This window comes from Gopherus flavomarginatus, chromosome 3 (assembly GCF_025201925.1).
Source record: "Gopherus flavomarginatus isolate rGopFla2 chromosome 3, rGopFla2.mat.asm, whole genome shotgun sequence".
Classification (NCBI taxonomy): Eukaryota; Metazoa; Chordata; order Testudines; family Testudinidae; genus Gopherus; species Gopherus flavomarginatus.
This window is the reverse complement of record NC_066619.1, coordinates 102,578,788-102,599,052: the sequence shown is the minus strand read 5'-3', so window position 1 is coordinate 102,599,052 and position 20,265 is coordinate 102,578,788. Positions and strand designations below refer to the sequence as shown.

Below are 20,265 nucleotides of genomic sequence, written 5' to 3'. Positions count from 1 at the left end.
TGTATTAAGAGAGAATACCATGGACAGTGGTAGAAAGGATGTTTACGTTACAGTAGGGATGTGGGGGAGAATTAAGGTTAATGTCGGAATCTTGGGGTAGATCCTGTGCAAGTCCCCTTTAAACAGCTTTGGTGACAAAGGGGACTTAAAACAGCTCCCCCAGAGAGCTCCCTACACACAGGGGTAGCAAAATGGCAGCATAAACAACATTACGTTACCCCGTCATTGGGGGGGGGGGGGGGGAGAGCACGAGCGAGAGAGCTACAAGGGAAAGCTCAGGCAACTGTGGGAAGACACTGTCAGTTACCACAGCCCTTAGTGGCTTCTCCAACTTGTACCAGGGGCTATGTTGCTAGGGTGACCAGATGTCTGGTTTTCAACCAGAACACTTGGTCATAAAGGGACCCTGGCGGCTCTGGGCAGCACCGCCAACCAAGCTGTTAAAAGTTTGGTCGGTGGTGCTGTGGAGCTAAGGCAGGCTACTCCCTACCTATCTTGGCTCCATTCTGAGCCCCGGAAGCAGCCTGGCTGGGAACTGCGTGCAGGGGCTGTGCCTGCGGGTAACAGCAGCGCGCAGAGCTGTGCTGCCCAGGAGCTGGACCTGCTAGCCGCTTCCAGGGCAGAGTGCAGAATCAAGACAGGCAGGAAACCTGCCTTAGCCCCACCACTGTGCCACTGACTGGGAGCCATCAGAGGTAAGCTTACACCCCAACCCCCTGCCTCAACCTGCAGCCCTCTCCTGCACCCTGAACCTCTCCTACCCGGCCAACACCCCAACCCTCTGCCCCAGCCCAGAGAAAGCAAGTGAGGGTGGAGAAGAGCAAACCACCGAGGAAGGGGGAAATGTAGTGAATGGGGGCAGGGCCTCGGGTGTTCGGTTTTGTGCTATATGAAAGCTGGAAACCCTACATGTCATCCTGCAGAGGAGCCCAGAATTTGAAAGACACAAAGGGGACTTAATGACATTTTGGCTTCCCCTTTCCTCCCCTAGGCTGTTCTTTCCACACTGAGGCGGAGAACAGACTCTGACTCTTAGATTTTCCTTTTTTAAAAAAAACTTGAGCATTTTGTTTTCTGAAGTACTGAAAAAAATATACAAAAAATATAGACACACACACACGATTTCCAAACAGCTCTGGCAAGAGGCAAAATCCTCCTCACCAACACTACAGTAAAGGACATTTAAGTACTAGTTTTAGGGTGGGGAAACTTAACAGGAGATGTAACTCCCAATAAACTTCTTTAAAACCAACATTTCTTCTTGTATACAAGCAAATAAAGAACAGATTTTCTTCCAATTATAATAACCAGTTCTTTTCTTCAAAAAGGGTTCTCTCTACCCTACTCTGATTGTTTCATATTGGATTAACAGGCTGGACCAAGGAATCCATTCGCCTACCATGCCTGTAACTCAGACTAGTATCATTATTCCTTTTTCTATTTATCCCTGTGTCTTCTCACCACTCTCTTGTTGCCTCTACTGAGCTGTGTACACACTATCCACCATCACACCACCACCAGTGGTAGTAACAGAGACCATACCATAAAAAAGGCACAGGCATTGCTACCACCATGCTGATTAACGCTGAACAGAGGGAGTCAGACATGGCATAGTAGTAAAAATGCCTGTGCTCTATCTACTATGTCTTGCTCCCACCACCAGGGGAGCAACACCAGTGGTAATGAAACAATGAGAGATCCTCCAAAACAGACTTGTGTACACAAGGCCTAATTACATCCTCCACTCCAGCACTGGTAAACAGATGCATTTAATGAAGCTACAGCAAAACTTGATGAACTCTTCACTTTGCAGAGCCCAGCTGCTCTGTCCTGTTCTTATGTGCTGTGTGTTCAAAGGAGTTGCAGACCAAAATGTCAGAATGTAGGTAGTTTCACTATACATGTCAGCTGTACAGACAGCACAAGGGAAGAGAACAGTGCAAGAGATACTAATCCTGAGCCAAAAGTCAGACAGATTTACAAGGAAGGTACAGCACACACAACATAGAACGGCTAGACAAACTATTAGCAATCCATGCAGCATTTGCTAATACAAATGCCTAATACCAAGGTGGCAGAAGCAGGGGTGAAGCCCAGAGCCTATATTTGTAAATATTTTTAAAAAATAATAAATGGTATTCTAATATTGTTTAACAGTGTGATTAAAACTGTGATTACTATTAATTTTAATCGTTTGACAGACTTAATTTTAACTAAGTCAAACTTATTATAACCTATTAAGTAGAAAAAATATTAAGCAGTACAGGTTTGTTGCCAAGTTTTAAAGAAAACTAGACCACTGAACTCGTGGAAGTCACTGACTAAGCACCTCAAACCAGAATTTTTTGATTTGCTAAACTAGCTTTTGACAGCAGTGGCCTCTTTTCAAGTACAGACAGAATATTTTCTTCATTTCAGTTCAATGGCTAGTACATACAAAGTTAAGAAACCAATTGGGAGCTGAAAAAGCAGGAAAGCTTGTTTTCCTCTTCCAATCTATGAATAAAATCTAGATGTGAGAGGGTGAGATCTACTAGTTCTAAAATATTATAGGGCATGGAAACCAGAAACAATCTGTTCAATTCACTAAACTATAGATAATACATCCTTTGTTAATCAGTATTAAATGCAGAACAGGTTTTGATAAACCTATGATAAACATTTTTCCTTGTGCATACAGTAGTTTGAAAGTAGTAGTATTTAACAAAAATAAATTTAAAATACTGTTGTTGTGCATTTGTCATTGAAACTGAATTTCCATCCAAATAGAGCTTGAAAAAAAAAAAAAAGTTAAGTCATCTAGTAAATAAGAAATGCATCATTCACTATTTTCTAACAGACAAAATATAAAAATTAAAAATGAATAAATATAAATTAAGCTACATAAGTGCTTAAATAAATGTTTATAGATACAGCATAGCTTCCTGGTTACGAAAAGTATATCAAATTTAGTGTAAAGGCTATATTTAGTTTCAAATCAACATGTTTTAATCAACCATTAACCGTTTAATTACATATTTAACAACTATTTTAACTAACGAAAAATCAACTTCTTGGGGAGGGGGATCAGGACAAATGCAAACCAATTAAAATTGATTCTTTAAATCAAGGTTTCCTGCTTGTTGATTTAAATCATGATTAAAATCAATGATTTAAGTCGCTTTGATTTAAATCATTCCACACTTCTACAATGCATCTTTATAAAGAGATCTGGCAATTTTGGTCATAATCTCTTGCATCAAACTGAGTTACTGCAAACCACTGATTCCTTATGAAGCTAACATGAAAGACGACAAATTAACCTGGTGCTATTATGAGGCAATAATGTTGCCATCAGTGCATGTAACCACTGTATTTTGTTCATTTCCCCCCAGGCACAATACTACAGTGACTGGTCACATTTTAAAGCTACTATTCCACAATTATATTGTAAGCAAAATGTGCAAACAGCATAAGCACAATGTATATCAATTCTACATTAATCTAGATAAGCGGTTCTCAAACTGTGGGTCAGGACCTCAAAGTGGGTAGCAACCCCATTTTAACAGGGCCACCAGTGCTGACTTTGGCTCTGGCCCCAGCCGGAGGGCTTCAGCCCTGGGGCGAAGGTTACAGGCCCCCTGCCTGGGGCTAAAGCCCTTGGGATTTGCTCCTCTGGCCTGGGGAGGTGGGGCTTTGTCTTTGCACCACCAACACCCCAACCCCCACCCCCCCTGGGGTGGCAGGGTTTGGGCGGGCTCAGGCTTTGGTCCTCCCTCCTGGGGTCCTGTAGTAATTTCTTGTCAGAAGGGGATCACAGTGCAATGGAGTCCGAGAACCCCTGATCTAGATCATGAAAAACAGGATTTAATTACCCCCTTCTTTTTTTAAAGACTGAAATTATAAACCAAATTAGCAAAACACTCAAAACTGCTACATCTATGTGTGCCAACATAACATGATTTTAACAGATATTAGTATTAGGTAAAGACTATGCAGTTACTAGAATTTCACCACTTCAGCATAAAGACCTTATTTTGCTCAATCAGTGGCATTTTTAAGAGAGATTTTTTTATTCCTATTAAAAGCATTACAATTACATATGCTTATATTGCCCCCAAGCAAGACAAGCAAGACAAATTGGCGCAGTGACTTTTTGGAAATGTTGCCTTTGCTCTTTGTAAACGCACGCAAAAAAGGGGAAGTTCTGAAATTTTTTTTGAACCTCTTCCTATCCTTTTTAGCCTGTAGAGCTCTGACATGATGGCACATGAATACCGCTTGAGAAATGTGAGGGAATGAGACGGGAGCAGGTGAAGAAATTATGGGCCAAGATTTTATAAAGCGGAGGCAAATTGGCACAGACAAATATAGAAACCATAAAAGATTCTATTTGTAGACCTGAAAATGCTTAACTTCAGGGCCCAATCCAAAGCCCAATGAAGTCTTTCAATTGATATCAATGGGCTTAGGTAATTAGTAGATAGTATTGTATCCATAGAAGAAGTGGGGCAATGTCCTTTTGTAACTATATCCTTTAGATCAATTCAGCTGTCTATCATCTAAGTTCCTTGTAATGAGGATGGACTGTGGGAATGGGTAGTGCAGTTCAGGTTGTGTGATTATTTCTCTAAAAGCTTGTCTACACTTAAAAGGTGCAGCAGTAGTGTTTCAATGAAGACGCTAATTATACCGATGGATAATCCGCCCTAGCAGGAATCCCTCCCGTCAACATCGCACTGTCTATGCTGGTAATTAGGCCAGTATAACTGCATCGTTCAGGGCTGTGGATTTTCCACATCCCTGAACAACAGTTATATCGACATAAGTTGCTAGTGAAGACAGCCTTGATCAAGCATTGAAAAACTGCTCCCAACAGCCAGCGCCTGGATCTACACTACAAAGTTAGATCAATGTTAGCCGCCTGGCCTAGATCTAGTTATAATGTATTTACACTTAGATTGGTTTTCCATCGATATAAGCACCCTGTTTAGAGCGACACAGTAACACCATCTCTCCACGCGGTGCTGAGCCATGGTCAACATGCTGCACTGACTTCAGTATGAGTGTAGACACAGCGCTACGAACAGGGACCCTCACAGTCCTTCAGCTGTTATCCCACAATGCCCTATACTGACTGCTTTGGTCACAGTTGTGACCTCCGCGGCCCAGGAGGCATGGAGACCACAAGGTCTCCCTGCCCTTCAAAACCCCACAAATTTTTTGCATGCCCTTTCCTGATTGTCCAGCTTAGCAAGCAAACCTAGCAGCTCTCCCTTGTTGTGTGTAACTGCCCAGCTGACCATGCAGGCTACATCCTCCAGAAGTGCTCTGGCTTGCAGTAAAAAGATACTGGATCTCCTGGGTCTGAGGAGAGAAGAGGCTGTGCAAGCACAGTTATGGACCAGCCACGGAGACATGGACATCTTTAAGAACATTGCACAGGAGAAGGGGTATGACAGCGACCATCAACAGTGCCGCATGAAAGCAAAGGAACTGTACCAGGCATATCATAAGTCCAGGGAGACCAACAGTCAATCAGGTGCTGAGGTGCAGACCTGCCACTTTTACGAAGAGCTGCATACCATACATGACAGAAGCCATCACCACCCCAAAGACAAACACAAGTTCCTCTGAGGAACCTAGGTCTCAGGCATGAACAGTGAGACCCAGGAAGAGGTGGAGAAGGAAGATGGGGGACATGCGACCAAAGGGTCCAGCTATGCTGCAAGCCAGGACCCTTTGAGACTCCACCACAGTCCAGTCACTCCTGGCAATCGAGCCTGATACAAGGAAGGAAACTCAGGTAAGTATATAATTATTTTTCCCATTGTAATGATGTACTGATGACACCCCTGACATAAACAGGATACAGGTATCAAGTTTTCATTAAATTTACTTGTACTACAAGGGGTAGTGGTACAAAAGTAAAAAATAAATAAATAAATAAATAAAGGGGGGGAGGTAGCATTATCTCCTTTTCATTCCCCTGCAGCAAGGGGAGCCACACAGAGCAGTTTGTTTGTGTACATAGAAACATCCTTTGACTGCTCCTCAGAGATCTCCATGAAACTTTAATGGAGGTACTCTGCAATCCTCTGCTAAAGGTTTCTAGGAATGGCAAACTTATCTCTTCCTCCACGGTAGGATGCTTTCAGCAATAACTTTGGCAGGCACCGCTACAGAACACAAGCTAGCACGTACGGGCCCAGGTGGCTTTGGACACCAGCAGCAGCTATGCACTCTGTGCCTTTGTTGCCCTCAAGAGTGAGATATCAGCTAAGATCACCACCACCAGAGGAAAATGGTGCCAGTATTCAGAGCCATTACCCTTGACCTCAGTTTCATGCAAGAAACTCCCTCTCCATTTCCTTCATCTCTGGCAGGCCATAGTTCCCACGGTCTTGTTTAAAACCTCAGGTGAGGAAGGGAAGGGAGTTGTGAGTCTTAACTTTCACTTTCTGTTGTGACTATATGGATAATGGTACCTCTGTGTGTTTTACCTGCAACTGCTGCCATTATGGCCTTGAGGGGTCCCCTCGCTAAGCCCTTGGAACACCTGAGCCAAATAAGGAGGAGAAAGAAGAAGAGGAGGACTCAGGATGACATGTTCAATGAAATCCTGCAAGCCAGTGCTGCATTCAACTGTGAGCAAAGGGGCTGGCAGGTGAACACTGCAGACAGCCTGGGGAAGGAAAGAGCAGACAAGAGGCAGCCAAGGAGTCCTAGCAGGAAGAGAAGGAGATGCACCAGGACATAATGGAGCTTCTCTGACAGCAAAGACAGATGCTACAGGCTCTTATGGACCTACAGGTTCAACAATCATGGGCTTGCCTCCATTTGCAGTCCATAGAGAACTTCATTACAGCACTTCCCTACACTCCCCTAAACATTCCATGTGGCATCAAGGGCCACATACATTGGCCTGTGGTAGGGATGGGTATGTGCAGGTAAAATGGACATGAATGTTCCTTCATTTTGTTAAGTTCTATTCCATTAGTTTATTAAATTTTTAAGGTATTTGCTTCTAAATTGCACACACTTTTCTTTGCCCTGATTTTGTTACAGAATAAAATTCTATTTGAAAAAATAATTCATCTTTATTGCTTAAGAACATTAGCTGCAGAGTGCTTAGCAGTTTTGAAAGCACCCACTGTTAACTGTTACAGTGCGACAACTCATAGGATCAATGACAGTGTAACAAACAAGCGTAAAGCAAGCACTGCAAAATACATAAGTGAATTGATGGAGTAATATTCATAAATTTACACCAAGCACCATACAGTTCCTAACAGGCCCCAAAACACCAGGGCCAAGTAAAGCATAGTATTCCATAATGCATTACTTGGCTCGCTGTTGAAGTGCTTTTTCAAAGCTGCCCTGAGCCATACAACTTCACGTTGAGCGCTTCTAATACTGCTCATGGCTGGCTATTCAAACTCAGACAGCCACTTTACTTCTGCCTTCCACTCCGATGGCAACTTCCCCTCCACCTTTGCTTCACAGACATTATGCAGGACACAGCAGACAGCTAGCTATACAAACATTGGGATGTTTTTTCCCCACTGAGATCCAATCTTGTTAGCAAACAGCATCAGCCCTCCTTCAATCTACCAAAAGTGCATTCCACTGTCATTCTGCATTCGCTGACCCAGTAGTTGAATCTTTCATTGGTGCTGTCAAGGTGGCCAGTGTACAGCTTCATGAGCTAAAGGAGCAAGAGATAGGCTGGATCCCTGTGATGGGGTGCATGAACCCAACACTGAGGAAGTAAAGGTTAAGGAGCAGCTCTAGGATGAGAAAACCCTGCCCAGTTGCCCCTGCTGGGCATGCTCACAGCGGACACAGAGCTCAAAAGAGAGCAGTTTAGTTTGGTCTGGGTAATTGAAGCAGGAAGCCAGTTGTGTGTTGCAAGTTCCTGTCAAGAAGCCACCGAGGCCTCACGTGGTTGGGCCTGGTCCTCAATACTAAGCTGCCACAGGCCTTTCAAATTGTGGAGACTGGTAACAACGAGCCATGGCTCAGAGCACAGACTTCAGAATGGACCCAGAATTACTGCCTCAATGGGCCTGGGGTGGAATCTGGTGGAGCAGGGAGGGCCCAAGTTCCCCTAGCCCTGGATGCTTGATGTTGACCACAACGCAATGCGAGCGCTTGACACTCGCCAGGCAGTGCAACCAGGACTGGCCCTGAATCCCACCCAACAGTCCCCCAGAATCACTACTGGAATTTCATCATCACCGATGGTAATTCGCTGCTTGGGGGAAAATAGTCCTTGCTTGTAGCTCTCTCAACAGTTCTATATTCTTAAAGATGTGAGTGTTATGCACCTTCTTGACCAGCCAACATCGAAGTTAGTGAAGAGTCTCCAAGGATCTATCAATTCTTTCATCACCGTAAAATAGCCCTTTCTGTTGATTTACTCTGTGGCAAGGTGCTCTGGTGCCAAAATAGGAATATGTGAGCCATCTCTCACCCCACCACACTGCTGGAACCCCACTGCTGCAAATCCATCCATTATGTCCTGCACATTGCCAAGAGTCACATTCCTGCATAACAGGACATGACTAATGCTCTGCACATTTGTATGGCAATGGCCCCCACAGTCAGTTTTCCAACTCCAAAATTATTTCCTAGTGACTGGTAGCATTCTAGCAAAGCAAATTTCCACAGCTCAACCACCACTTGATTTTCCACCGTCCGTGCAGCTCCCATTTTGGTGTCCCTGCGCTGGAGGAATGTGGTGAGTTCGGCCCACAGACCCAAGATCATAGCCTTGTACATATTCAAATTCTGCGGCCCTGGCTCCTCATCCCATGCCTGTGTTACAATGCAGTCCCTCCACTCAGTGCTTATTTTTCAGTGCCCAAAGCGGTGCTCCAACATCTGCAGCTGCTCTGAATGCCACTAAAAAAAAAAAAAATACTTTGAATTCATTCTCTCTCTGTCCCACAGCAATCTGTCCTCCAAGAAATCATGTTCCTTGCTGATTTGGTTCCTCTTATGGCTCTGCAAATGTCAGAGTATCATGTGTCCTGTGCCCGCAACACTTATGACATTCGTGCAGACTTGTGCATGCTCCATGCTTCTGTCTGAGATGGTGAACAACAAGAAGGGCCATGTGGGTTTGCGGGATTTTTTAAAAAAGGTGCAAAAGATGACATTATGGGGTCGAGCCAGTTGCACACTGAGAAGTTGACCCCTTGCTCCCAGTCACCCCTGCATGGCTCATTTCTCCCTCACCATGCACTGCCAAAGTTTCCCAAAAAAAGACAGCTCACTGGAGAGTGGTGGGTTGCACACTGGGACACCTACCCTATGGTGCAGCATGCTATGCACTCTTGGTGAGCAACCTGAGCACCAACAGAAGGAGCCAGGTATGCATGCGCACAACTAACTTTGGTGGCTTTGCGCTAACTTAATTTGCGTTGACCGAAGTTTGTGATGTAGACGTGGCCTAGAAAGTTGGTAGATAGTGTAGAGGATAAAGTGTAGAGTCCTAGCACAGCTCCCCAATTTCTGATTATGCATCCCACACAGATTATTCTCCCTGCCTGCAGAAAGAGGAACAATGCATCCTTCATGATTCCTCCTCCTTCCAGTGGATCACTTAAAATGCATCAGTGCAAGTTTTCAGCAGATTGACTGTGGAGTAAGGTAAGCTGGATATATGTAGAGCAGTAGGAGAGAAGAAATCTGTGTTGAACAGACTGGGGCACCACCACTTACACACAAACCCCAAAACCTTACCCCTTATTTCACATGAACACAGAAAGGGTCAAGCTGAAGATGAACAAAAGGATGGCAAAAACTCAAATATCACCAACAAACCACTTTTTTTTTCTAATTAATAGGTTTTCACTGTGTGTGGGGGGAAAGGGAGAACGGAGAAAGTTATAGCTGAACAATTTGGCTAATTTATGTATTAAAACAAAGATTTCTTTAGGACTGCAATTGAAAGTCCTAAAACTGCAACCACTAAAATAAAAATAAAATAAAAATAAAAAGCAAGATCTCTGAATGCAGGACCATACTATTCCTACCTAAGGCAAAATGCCACTTCGTACTACATTTGAACCTGATTTTTTGCCCAGATCACAGCTTTGCTTGCCAAATGCTCTCCGCCACCTGTCTTTCAAACTCTTGTCAGTTTAGGACACAGAGCAAAGGAATGAAGAGCACTGGCTTGAATCAGGAATAGATACAGTGACAGCTTTCCAAAATAAAAGCCAATACATCTCAATCCTATCTCTCTTTCAAACCCTGTGTAACTCCTCAACAGAGGAATTTCCAAATGTACAGTGTTTCTGTAGCATTAACAAATGAGTACAAGGATTAAGCTAATTTTCATTTGTGACTCAAGGTAGGACTTGAATTCAGGTCCCCAGTGGCAGTAGAGAAGGGCTTGTGCACTAACTCACTACAACATTTAGTGCTCATAAACACAACTTTATAGGCCAAAGGGAATAGTGGCAGCTTTTGATCTAGTCTTGTCAATATTTTTTCTCTCTCTCACACACACCCTCCTACCTGTATGCATCAAACACATGACCTCCAGCTAGCAGAAGGATGAACAGCTCTCTTGAAAAGCAATGACACTTTGTGGAACAATTGGAAGGGTGGGAGAATGAGAATGTACTATGATTCTGACTGCAATACAATGCTTTGCAGCTGCACTACAAAGAAACACTGCTGTAAGCTCTGACTTCCCACCACTGATTTTACTGAAATGAATTCCTAAATTATACAGCATCAAGCCAGTCACCCCACTTCCAATGGCAACCCATGTCCAAATCCTGCCCCTGCACAAAAAACAAAAACTTTTTGTTAAAGCCACTATACACTTAAACTCTTTCACGAACCACACTCTCATTTTATCCCACACAAGCCAATAGTAGCAAGGTTCCCTCAGCCAGCACCACACCCTTCCCTCAAGTTCCCTGTCTCTCTCAGAAGTCATCCACAATGCACTCAAGCTCATGAGAATGAATCATAATTTTGGGGTCAGTGCTTACAGAGAGTTAATCTGTGTATTCTCCTCAAACATACAGAAGACATAAAAGAGGAAGAATATGACAGACAAAAGCTTCATTAGTATGTATACTATCTAGAGCATCACCATTTGATAAACCTACATACATTTCTGCCTACTTTTAATGCCCATTGTCAAGAATGTACCACAAATCATGTATTTCTAGCAATTTTTCAATCTATTGTATTAGAAGCCAGTTTGACAAAGTCATTATTCTGAGCAACACTACATTGTACTTGACAGCAAATATTTTAAACAACTAAATTTTGCTTAGCACATTAGAACGTGATCTATTCTATAAATGCACTTATTAAAAATTCAGTAGAATATAATTTAAGACATTGACGTTGGAACAGCACCTTGGAAAATGAAATACAGTCACCATGAGTTTTACAAAGCCAGAGAGGTCATTACAAAGCTCCACTTTTGCAACAAACAACCACCACCACCAACTGCAGAGCATCTTTTAAGGCCAGTACATGCAAACTACCACCTTACCTCTTGGGATAAGAACGGGATGACTTGTGCACATATAGCATTCAGCCTCTTGACAATTTCTGCCTGCACATAAGAAGAGGAAGAAAGTTAGTGTATTCTATATTTCTCAAATGTTAATGTTATCACATGAACAGCTAACATATCAAACTGCATCTATCAGTGGTTTTGTGTAACCATGTTCTAACTGGAATAGTTAATAAGAATAAAAAAATTCAGAGACCCAATTCAACAACAGGTGATGGCTATTGTTAGTCATTTATAGCTCACATTTTTAACAGTTTCCTCACAAAAAAAGCTTTTGAGCTTCCACATGGTCCAAAGAGAATTTTCATTTCCATTATAAAAATCAGAGGGGTATCATGATGTCTCCAGGCGGAGCAGCGCACAAATCAGCCATACTTTTTTCCAGTACTATTTTCAAACCTTACAAAAACCTCAAAATTATTGAATACTGATGATACATTTCATCCCCTCACAGGGAAAAAGACAATTTAATTCAAGGAATATGACGACAACAACAACTAAGATTGTGTGTGTGAGTGAGAGAGAGAGAAACAAAACACTAAAGATATATTGTGGGAACATTACAAACATTACATGTAACTTCACAGAAGATCGTGTTAAGATACAGCTTGGACATTGCAATTTGAGATTCTGAATTTAGAAAAATAATTAAGTAATACTTAGATCTTTGATAGCACTTCTCCTGGATTAATACTAGAGTCATTTCACTGAAGTCAACTGATTGGCTGGAACTACTCTGGATTTAGACCAGTGTAACTGATTAGAATTGGATTCTATATGATACTGTATTTCCACAGGGATGGATAATTACATAGATTTAACCTGCACACCTCAACATTGGTAGAGGAGATATCACAGTTACAATTACAGGGACTTTCTTAAAATAAATTCTACACATCAGTTCCCCATTATATAGGAGGGCAAAACGCTCTTTTTCTTGCAAAGTCACTACCAGAATGACAGACACTCATACTTGTGCAATTTTGGTTTCCTTCTTTCTTTAGCAACCCTTTCAACCTTCTCACTATGCAATCTTTTAAATGACAAAACCTTAAAAAAAAAATCTAACTAACAGACTAGTAAAGTATCTAGCATTCCATATAAAAATCTGTGTTATTGAAACATTACAGTTATAAAGCTATGTCGTCAGAAGTCATGATATGCTACAGCCACGGGTTATGTGAAATTTTAACTTTGTTCCCTTGCACATGACGACACTTTGACACTCACATACGACACATTTCTGCTTATCTAGCAGTACAGCCTTCCTTAAGTACAGTTCACGAACTTACACAGTTAACTACAAAGCTAGTTTACCTAAAAATTTAACTGACCTATACATGCCTGCAATTTTTCAGTACCTCTCTTATGTATTAATATTAAGTAAATACAGTTTACTATGCACTTCTCATCTACGAACAAGAAGATTGAGTTGTAGTTGCTAAAATTAACGTTGCTGGAGCATTTCTTAACTCGAGGGTTTAGCCACCATACGATAAAATTTTTATACAGAATTTCCTAGTTTTAATAAAAAAGCAACAAGCTACAGACACTGATCCTGCTGTTCTGCATTTGGCAGACCCCTGCATCCACGAGGCGCCCCACTGACTTCAGCAAGGCTCCCTTGGGTCCCTCACAAAGCAACTTGCAGAACTCAGGCCTTAATCTTCACTACTTCATAAATTCTCCCAACTTGTAAAATATCAGCAACTGTAACAGTTGGAAAAGAAAATCCCTGCATTTTAAGTCATCCACAGAATATACCTTCCTCAGCTGCAAAGCTCCCTCTGGTGCACCTGAAATGTATGCAGTAGCCTTAGTTAACTTCTTTACAATTTGAGATTTACAGGTACCGAGGACAAAGGCCTGGTCAGAGTCTTGCCTCAGCCCTTGGCTTGACAGACATCTGATTTTCAGCCAGAACACCCAGTCAAAAAGGGACTCTGGCAGCTACAAAAGTCTGGTCGGCGGCACAGCAGGGCTAAGGCAATCTCCCTGCCTGCCCTGGCTCTGTGCGGCCCCCGGAAGCAGCTGGCACGTCCGGCTCCTAGGCACACAGGCAGCCATGGGGGCTCCATGCACTGCCTCCACCCAAAGTGCTGGCTCTGCAGCTCCCATTGGCCATGATTCCTGGCCAATGGGATCAGTGAGGCTGTAGGCGCAGGCAGCACACAGAGAGTCACTTGGCAGAGTCAAGGAAGGGGCAGGGCAGGGCCTGGATGTTTGGTTGTGTGATTAGAAAGTTGGCAACCCTACTCAGCCCATGCATGCTTTCAGTCCCCTTTGTACTCAACAGATAAGTTGGGTACTAGGGTTGCCACGTGTCTGGTTTTTGACCAGAAAACCCAGTAGAAAAGGGATCCTGGTGGCTCCTGTCAGCACCACTGATCGGGCCATTAGAAGTCTGGTTGGCAGCCCCGAGTGCCAGCTCTGCAGCTCCCATTAGCCAGGAATCATGACCAATGTAAGCTGCAGGGGTGCAGCCTTTGGGCAGAGGCAGCGTGCAGAGCCTCCATGGCCACCCCTCCCCCTAGGAGCCTGAGGGACGTCACCACTTCTGAGACCTGCCTGAGGTAAGCGCCACCCAGAGCCCGCACCCCGCACCCCCTCAACTCCCTGCCCCAGCCCTGAGCCCTCTCCTGCAACTAAACCACTCATCCCTAGCACCACCTCAGAGCCTACACCCCCAGCTGGAGCCTGCACTCCCTCCCGCACCCTAACCCCCTGCCCCAGCCTGGAGCTCCCTCCTGCAGCCCAACCCTCTTCCCCAGCCTGGTAAAATGAGCAAATGAGCGAGGGTGGGGGGGGGGGGGAGAGCAAGCAATGAAGGGTGAGGAAGGGAGTAAGCAGGACACTTCAGAGAAGGTGCAGCGCAGGTGGTGGGGTAAGAGTGTTTGGTTTTCTGAGACTAGAAGACTGACAACCCTAATAGTCACATGTACACTGAATATTCTTCCTTAGCTGCACTCTAAGAGTGAGCATAAATGTTGTACATAAAGTGCAGTGAAAAGGCTCAGAGTTAGATTTTTAAGCCAAGAAAGGATCATTATGATCATCCAGTCTGACCTACCTAACACAGGCCGCAGAATTTCACCAAGTGATTCCTGCATCATGTCTAGAACTTCCTGTCGAGCTACAGCATAACTTCTCCACATCAAAGATCATTTTACCTAGCATACTTAAAGGCACTTCTCCCCTATTGCAGTTATGTCCATGCCAAATTTCAAACATTCAAGCACAGCTGTTTCAGCTATGGAACTCACACACACACACACACCCCTTCCCTGACAAGCAGAGTCTCAGCCTGGGAACCATCAGCCAGAAAAGTGAGTTTCTGAAAGGTCTGAGTAATTGTAAACAGGAGGTTAGAAGGTAAACCATTATGCAGGCCTTAAGTATTAGTGGTCCCAGAATACTAATAAACTGCAGCACTTCAATGCTTGCTTCATACGTGAAAGTCAGGCTTCCTGGACTTGTGGAGACAGCAGTCTACACCTGGATAAAGTATGAAAGAGTTGTATGGGAGAAGAGAAGATTTTTTAATGATAGCAAGACATCTCACAAGTATTCAGCTTTCGGGAGGGATCAACAAGAGGGTGGAAAAGACTAAAAGAAAAAGCTCGCACTTAAGATTCAGATGTCTAGCCATGGGCCAACAATATTTTCTAGTTTTGCAGTTTATTTATATGAACAACATAAAAGTCCCTTGTTAATATACCCAATGCATATGCATTTTTAGGTCTAGTCAGTACTGTTCTTTATTGAAAAGTTCCAATGACATTAGGAATTATGGTAATCTTAGGGCGGCAGATGATTGCACGTCAGAGTATAAGCAGAATATAAGCAGTAATAAATGTTTGTAACTTCACAGTCCTAGGGACACAGACACGATTTTCATCTCAGGGCCAAAAGACCAAACACAACAAAACACTCGATCATACCATTTGATAGGCTGAGAGACTACTTGCACTTGATCTGAGCTCCATGGAGCCAACTACTACAAAGCTTTCCAACACACTGGTGTGTGAACAGGTGAGAGTCCTCTGATAGAGGACATACTCAAAGCTCCAGTGCTTCTGCTTTGGCATTCCATTAGGCAGGTGACTAGATGGGTCCTTCCCTCAAGTTATGTTGCTTTGAACTTTTTGCTGCCTCCAGCGAATGATCTTCAAACAAGACAGGCTTGCTTAGTGACAGTATTCTTCTTTCATGAAGGCCTAAAAGCGGAGGCAAGATGTGACTGGAACATGGTAGCCTTCAGCAATAATGCAGACAAGCCAGGAAGGGAGGTGGGCACAGAGACAAAGCATTGTGGAGCTGTAGCAAACCCAGAAAGGACATTCAAATTTCTGAATTCTGGATCCACCAGTATTCAATCTGTGTGTCTCTTTCAGAGAGAGAAAAAACACATTGAACCATTACTTTCGCACAGATTAATCCACCATACTTCTGTGTGGCCTTGCAATGATGCCAGGCACCCATGCTGAACCAGTCTACAGAAAGTTATCTAAGGTGGCCCTCGATGTTGCCTGGATACTTCTGAAAGCCACTGAGCTACCATGGACAAAGGTACACAGTGGAGATAAGCACTGTTTCCATTTTGGACTTGAAGGGTATGGAAGAGAAGAGACAGACATACTGGGCAGGCATTGGAGTAAAGGGGATGTGGGCTAGTACATGAGTTTACGTTTGTTACCTAAAGTGGGATGGGCATCTTTGCATTAAAGTATGCTTATATATTTGAGTTTTGGGCTGTCACATTTTCAAAGAAAAGGCTTTAGTTTCATGGTTTGGAAAAGAGGCAAATATCAAAACCATTAGGAAAACTTACAGCGGATACATACTTGGTTAAGAAAATCAGCCTGCTCATTGCTAAGTAACAGCCAAACAGCACCTGTAAAAATATATCTATAATATACACCAATACATTTCACAGTTTATCCACTACTTACTTATACCTGGAATACTGTGAACTTCTTAACTGCACAATCTTTAAAGGCCCTGATCCCACAGATATTCCACACAAGATTGGACCACTGGCATTAATACTCAAGTGCCACCAAATTATTTTGGCAAGAGCTTTACTCCATTTAGACTAGGAAAGGGAAAGCAGGGCTCATTTTACAAATGAGTGAACAAAATGGTTTTGGAAGATGACTAGAGTTAGTTTAGGGCCTGGGTTTTAGATTAGATAACAGCAAATTCTCATGAGCAGTTATCATAAATTCAGTAATCTTGCAACGTCAGCCAGTCTCATAATTTGTAACCATATCAAAACTTAAAATAAATTTTGGATCTGTTTCAAAAATAGGACAGTGGAGGCCAGTTTGTCTCAAATGTTACGTACACTACAGTCTTCAGAGTTTGAAGGGGCTCACATTCAAGAATCTGGTCTTAGCGTCTCTCTTTTTGGTTTTGATACAAAGAAACAGTCTATCTAAATTATCATCTCACACCAAGAGATTTTCACCTTTAACATCAACTAAGAATTTACAGTAAATAAGTTGCTCTGTGTGTTCACCCAAAACATGCATCGAACTATCACCTGCTAGACCAGGTAATTAGAAGAGGAAGAGACTAGCTCAATTTGAGAATAAAAATGTATTCCTTCCCTACAGTGGGGGCAGGGTTGGGTGGGGGAGGGGAGGGAGAAGAGAGAGAGAGGAAGAAGAAATCTTGTCTAAAAATAAAGCCTTGAAGCACCCTGACATTCTTTATTAGTCAAATACTTATGTGAAAACACTTTAATTGGAAAATTTTAGGCATTCTTGTAGATTATAAAAACTCTTCGGGGCAGGGACTGTTTTGTACTGTTTTTGTACAGGGACCGTTAGTGCACTGTCTGCACTAAATTAGTAATACACAAGTTAGTCTTAGGTTTGTTCAAACAATTCTTCTTCCACTTCCTTCTTTCCTATTTAACCAAAGCAAATATATGTTCACAGTAAGCACATCTACAGCCTGTGTTGCCACAAGTCCTATTATAAAGGATAATGTAAAATGCCCCCCAAATCTCAACACTTGTGTATCTTTTGCAGGAATAAAGCAAATGAAGACAATCAAAATCTAAAGAATTGGCATGGATTCATGGAATAAGTAATTAAAAAGTATTTTGTCTAGGACTATGCAGTCCTTCACACAGTCAAGTCTGCAGACTAGTATGAGCAGTTTTAGTGGGCTGAACTATTTATTACAAAACATAATAAAGAGAGTTAACCCCTGGAAGCCAGATAGTGTGATTTCTTGCTGTGCCATTCCATTATCTACAGGGAGAGGCACCAATAATGTGGGTTAGTATTTCAGTGGGCCTGTGGTTATTAAGCCCACAGAATACCTCCTAACAGGCAAAAAAAAAGTAAAAAGTTTTAAATATAGATATACAAAACGTTTTTAAAAACGTTCATTTTAAAATTAGTTGCTTTGTCAATGAATATCTTTTTGCTTTGAGATGTTTTACCACTGGATTTTTCACAATCTACCTAATTGGGAGAAGGGGGTGGGGGCAGTATGATTTCATAAACGTAAGCAGCCAATTCCTCATTTTGAAACTAAAGTTGCCTCGGAAACACTGCTGCTTCCACGGGCCATCTAATTTTGCCTCTTGTCTCACGGGACCAAACTTTAGAGAGGCATCATTTATTTACAGGCCTTTCCACGGGGCTTCAGTTATCGGCCAATAATACTGTGGACACACACTTCTAATGGCCCATGTTTTGAAACCAAGTCTAATCTAATGGCGCAGAGCCCAAACTCCTTTTCCAGCACAGCCATTAAAGCATGTAGGTTATTGCTGTTGTCACCATTGATATTTGTCATTGTAATGTAATTAGGGCCCTAAAATGATGCATTACAGCCCTTGGCACAGCTTCTATTAAAACCTTTTCTTCTGCTCACTGAACTGCGACCTGCTTTCTGATAAATAACAGACAGCTTTAGGGTGAGGAGCAAATTCATCAAAGTAGTATTTTTCAGCTTTGGAAATAAGGGCGGGGAAGGAGAAAGAGGAGGAGAGGGAACCTAAGAAGCAAAGCACAAGAAAAAAAGCCACACTGCACATTTGAGTTTCATCTGACCACTTGACATTCTGATTGCATCTGATGAATCTTGCTTAGGACAATATATTCCCAGCCTGCGAATCACATAGTTAATCAGGGTTCTAATCTGCTATCCATCAGCCTATGCCAGCACTGTAACTTCCAATCACATTTATAGGTTATATGGGTCATGCATCGCTGAACAACTACATTTACAGATATCCCATTTAAACAGGCACAGATTCTGAAATGCTGTTAGGGTTACTGAATGTTAGAATACTATTCAATGCTTTACGAAAGCTCCTGATAAACAGCTGCTAAATTGTCTGTGGATGCTCCGAAATACCATTAATGGCTCAATAAAAGGGCAATTGTTCATGCCAAAATATAAAAAAGGATAGTTTTTGCTGCCATAGTTTGTCAAATATGTTAACAAACACTGACACTTCTATTACTTCTTTCCCAAGACAAAAAGATGTTTATTTTTGCCTAAAAACACACCAACATTGAAACTGAAAAGAGGGGTAGTGGTGGTGGCAGTTGTGTTTATTTATTTTTTTTGTAACTAGTCTGGTATTAGATTCTTGATGTAACTGCAAAAACAAAAAAACACTGTTTAAAATATCTTAAAAGGCACAGATATGGAAAGATTAACAACTTTTTTTTTTAAAAAGGCAAATAGTGAAACAAACATTTACGAACTATAAAATACTCTTCTGTAACGTTTGGTCACCTGTTTGAAGGCACTATGACTAACCAGGCCAAATTACGACCCAGACAAAAGATCCAACACTTGCGTCGGTCAATATTTCCTAATCATTATAAAATACAAGTGTAACTGCTTCAGGCCCTGAATCAGCAGACTATCCCTTGCAATCTTCACTTGGGGCAGATTTTTAAAGGTATTTAGGCACCTTAAGATGCAGATAGGAGCTTAGTGGAATTTTCAAAAGCACCTACCGGCATCTTTAGATGCTCCAATACCTTTAAAATTGGGCCCTTCGGGTAAAATTTCCAAAAGCACCAGAGGGACTTATGAGCCCAAGTCCCATTTTCAAAAGAGACTTTGGAGGCAATCGGGAGTCTATGGGTATGTCTACACTGTAATTAGACACTCACAGCCGGCCCACGTCAGCTGGACTCATGGGGCTGACGACTTGTTTAATTGCAATGTAGACACTCAAGCTTGGGCTGGAGATTGAGCTTTGTGACCCTCTAATTGCAGTGTAGGCATACCCACCGGCTCCTTAAAGTCAGTGGAACTTGGAATTCTGAGCCTAAGTTCCAATGACTTTCAAGGAGACTTACGCGCGTCAGAGCTTACTAAGTCTCTTTTGAAAATGGGACTTGTGTTTAAGAGTAAAAGACTTTCAAAAGCAGCTGACTTTAACTGAGCTTAAAACACATGATTAAGTGCTTTGATAAACAGGGATGAATTTAACCATGTGCTTAAATGTTTTGCTGAAGTGTGGCCTAAAAACAGAAACAAACAGCTCTATAAAGTTTAGATATTAAAATACCTAAGCTACTTTATAGGAAATTCAAAATTAATTTGTTGTTTAAAATATTGGCATTTGTATTACTTTAGCAGGGGAAAAACAAAATTGGGATTTTATTTATAGTACATAAGGTTAGGAAAAATATTTCCATTATGTTTCACGATGTTTCATTAATTATTACTAACTTTTTTGTAATTGT

The 20,265-nt window shown here is 42.3% G+C and overlaps 1 protein-coding gene across 8 annotated transcripts in view; it reads right to left on the bottom strand.

Moving 5' to 3' along the window:
* Nucleotides 1-20,265, bottom strand: part of TLE4 (TLE family member 4, transcriptional corepressor) — a 123,106-nt gene that overhangs the window by 77,884 nt on the left and 24,957 nt on the right. For all 8 annotated transcript variants that reach the window (XM_050944159.1, XM_050944160.1, XM_050944163.1 and 5 more), the window contains one exon: nucleotides 11,510-11,572. In XM_050944159.1, coding sequence (XP_050800116.1) covers nucleotides 11,510-11,572 — 63 coding nt within the window. The remainder of the gene's footprint in view (nucleotides 1-11,509; nucleotides 11,573-20,265) is intronic.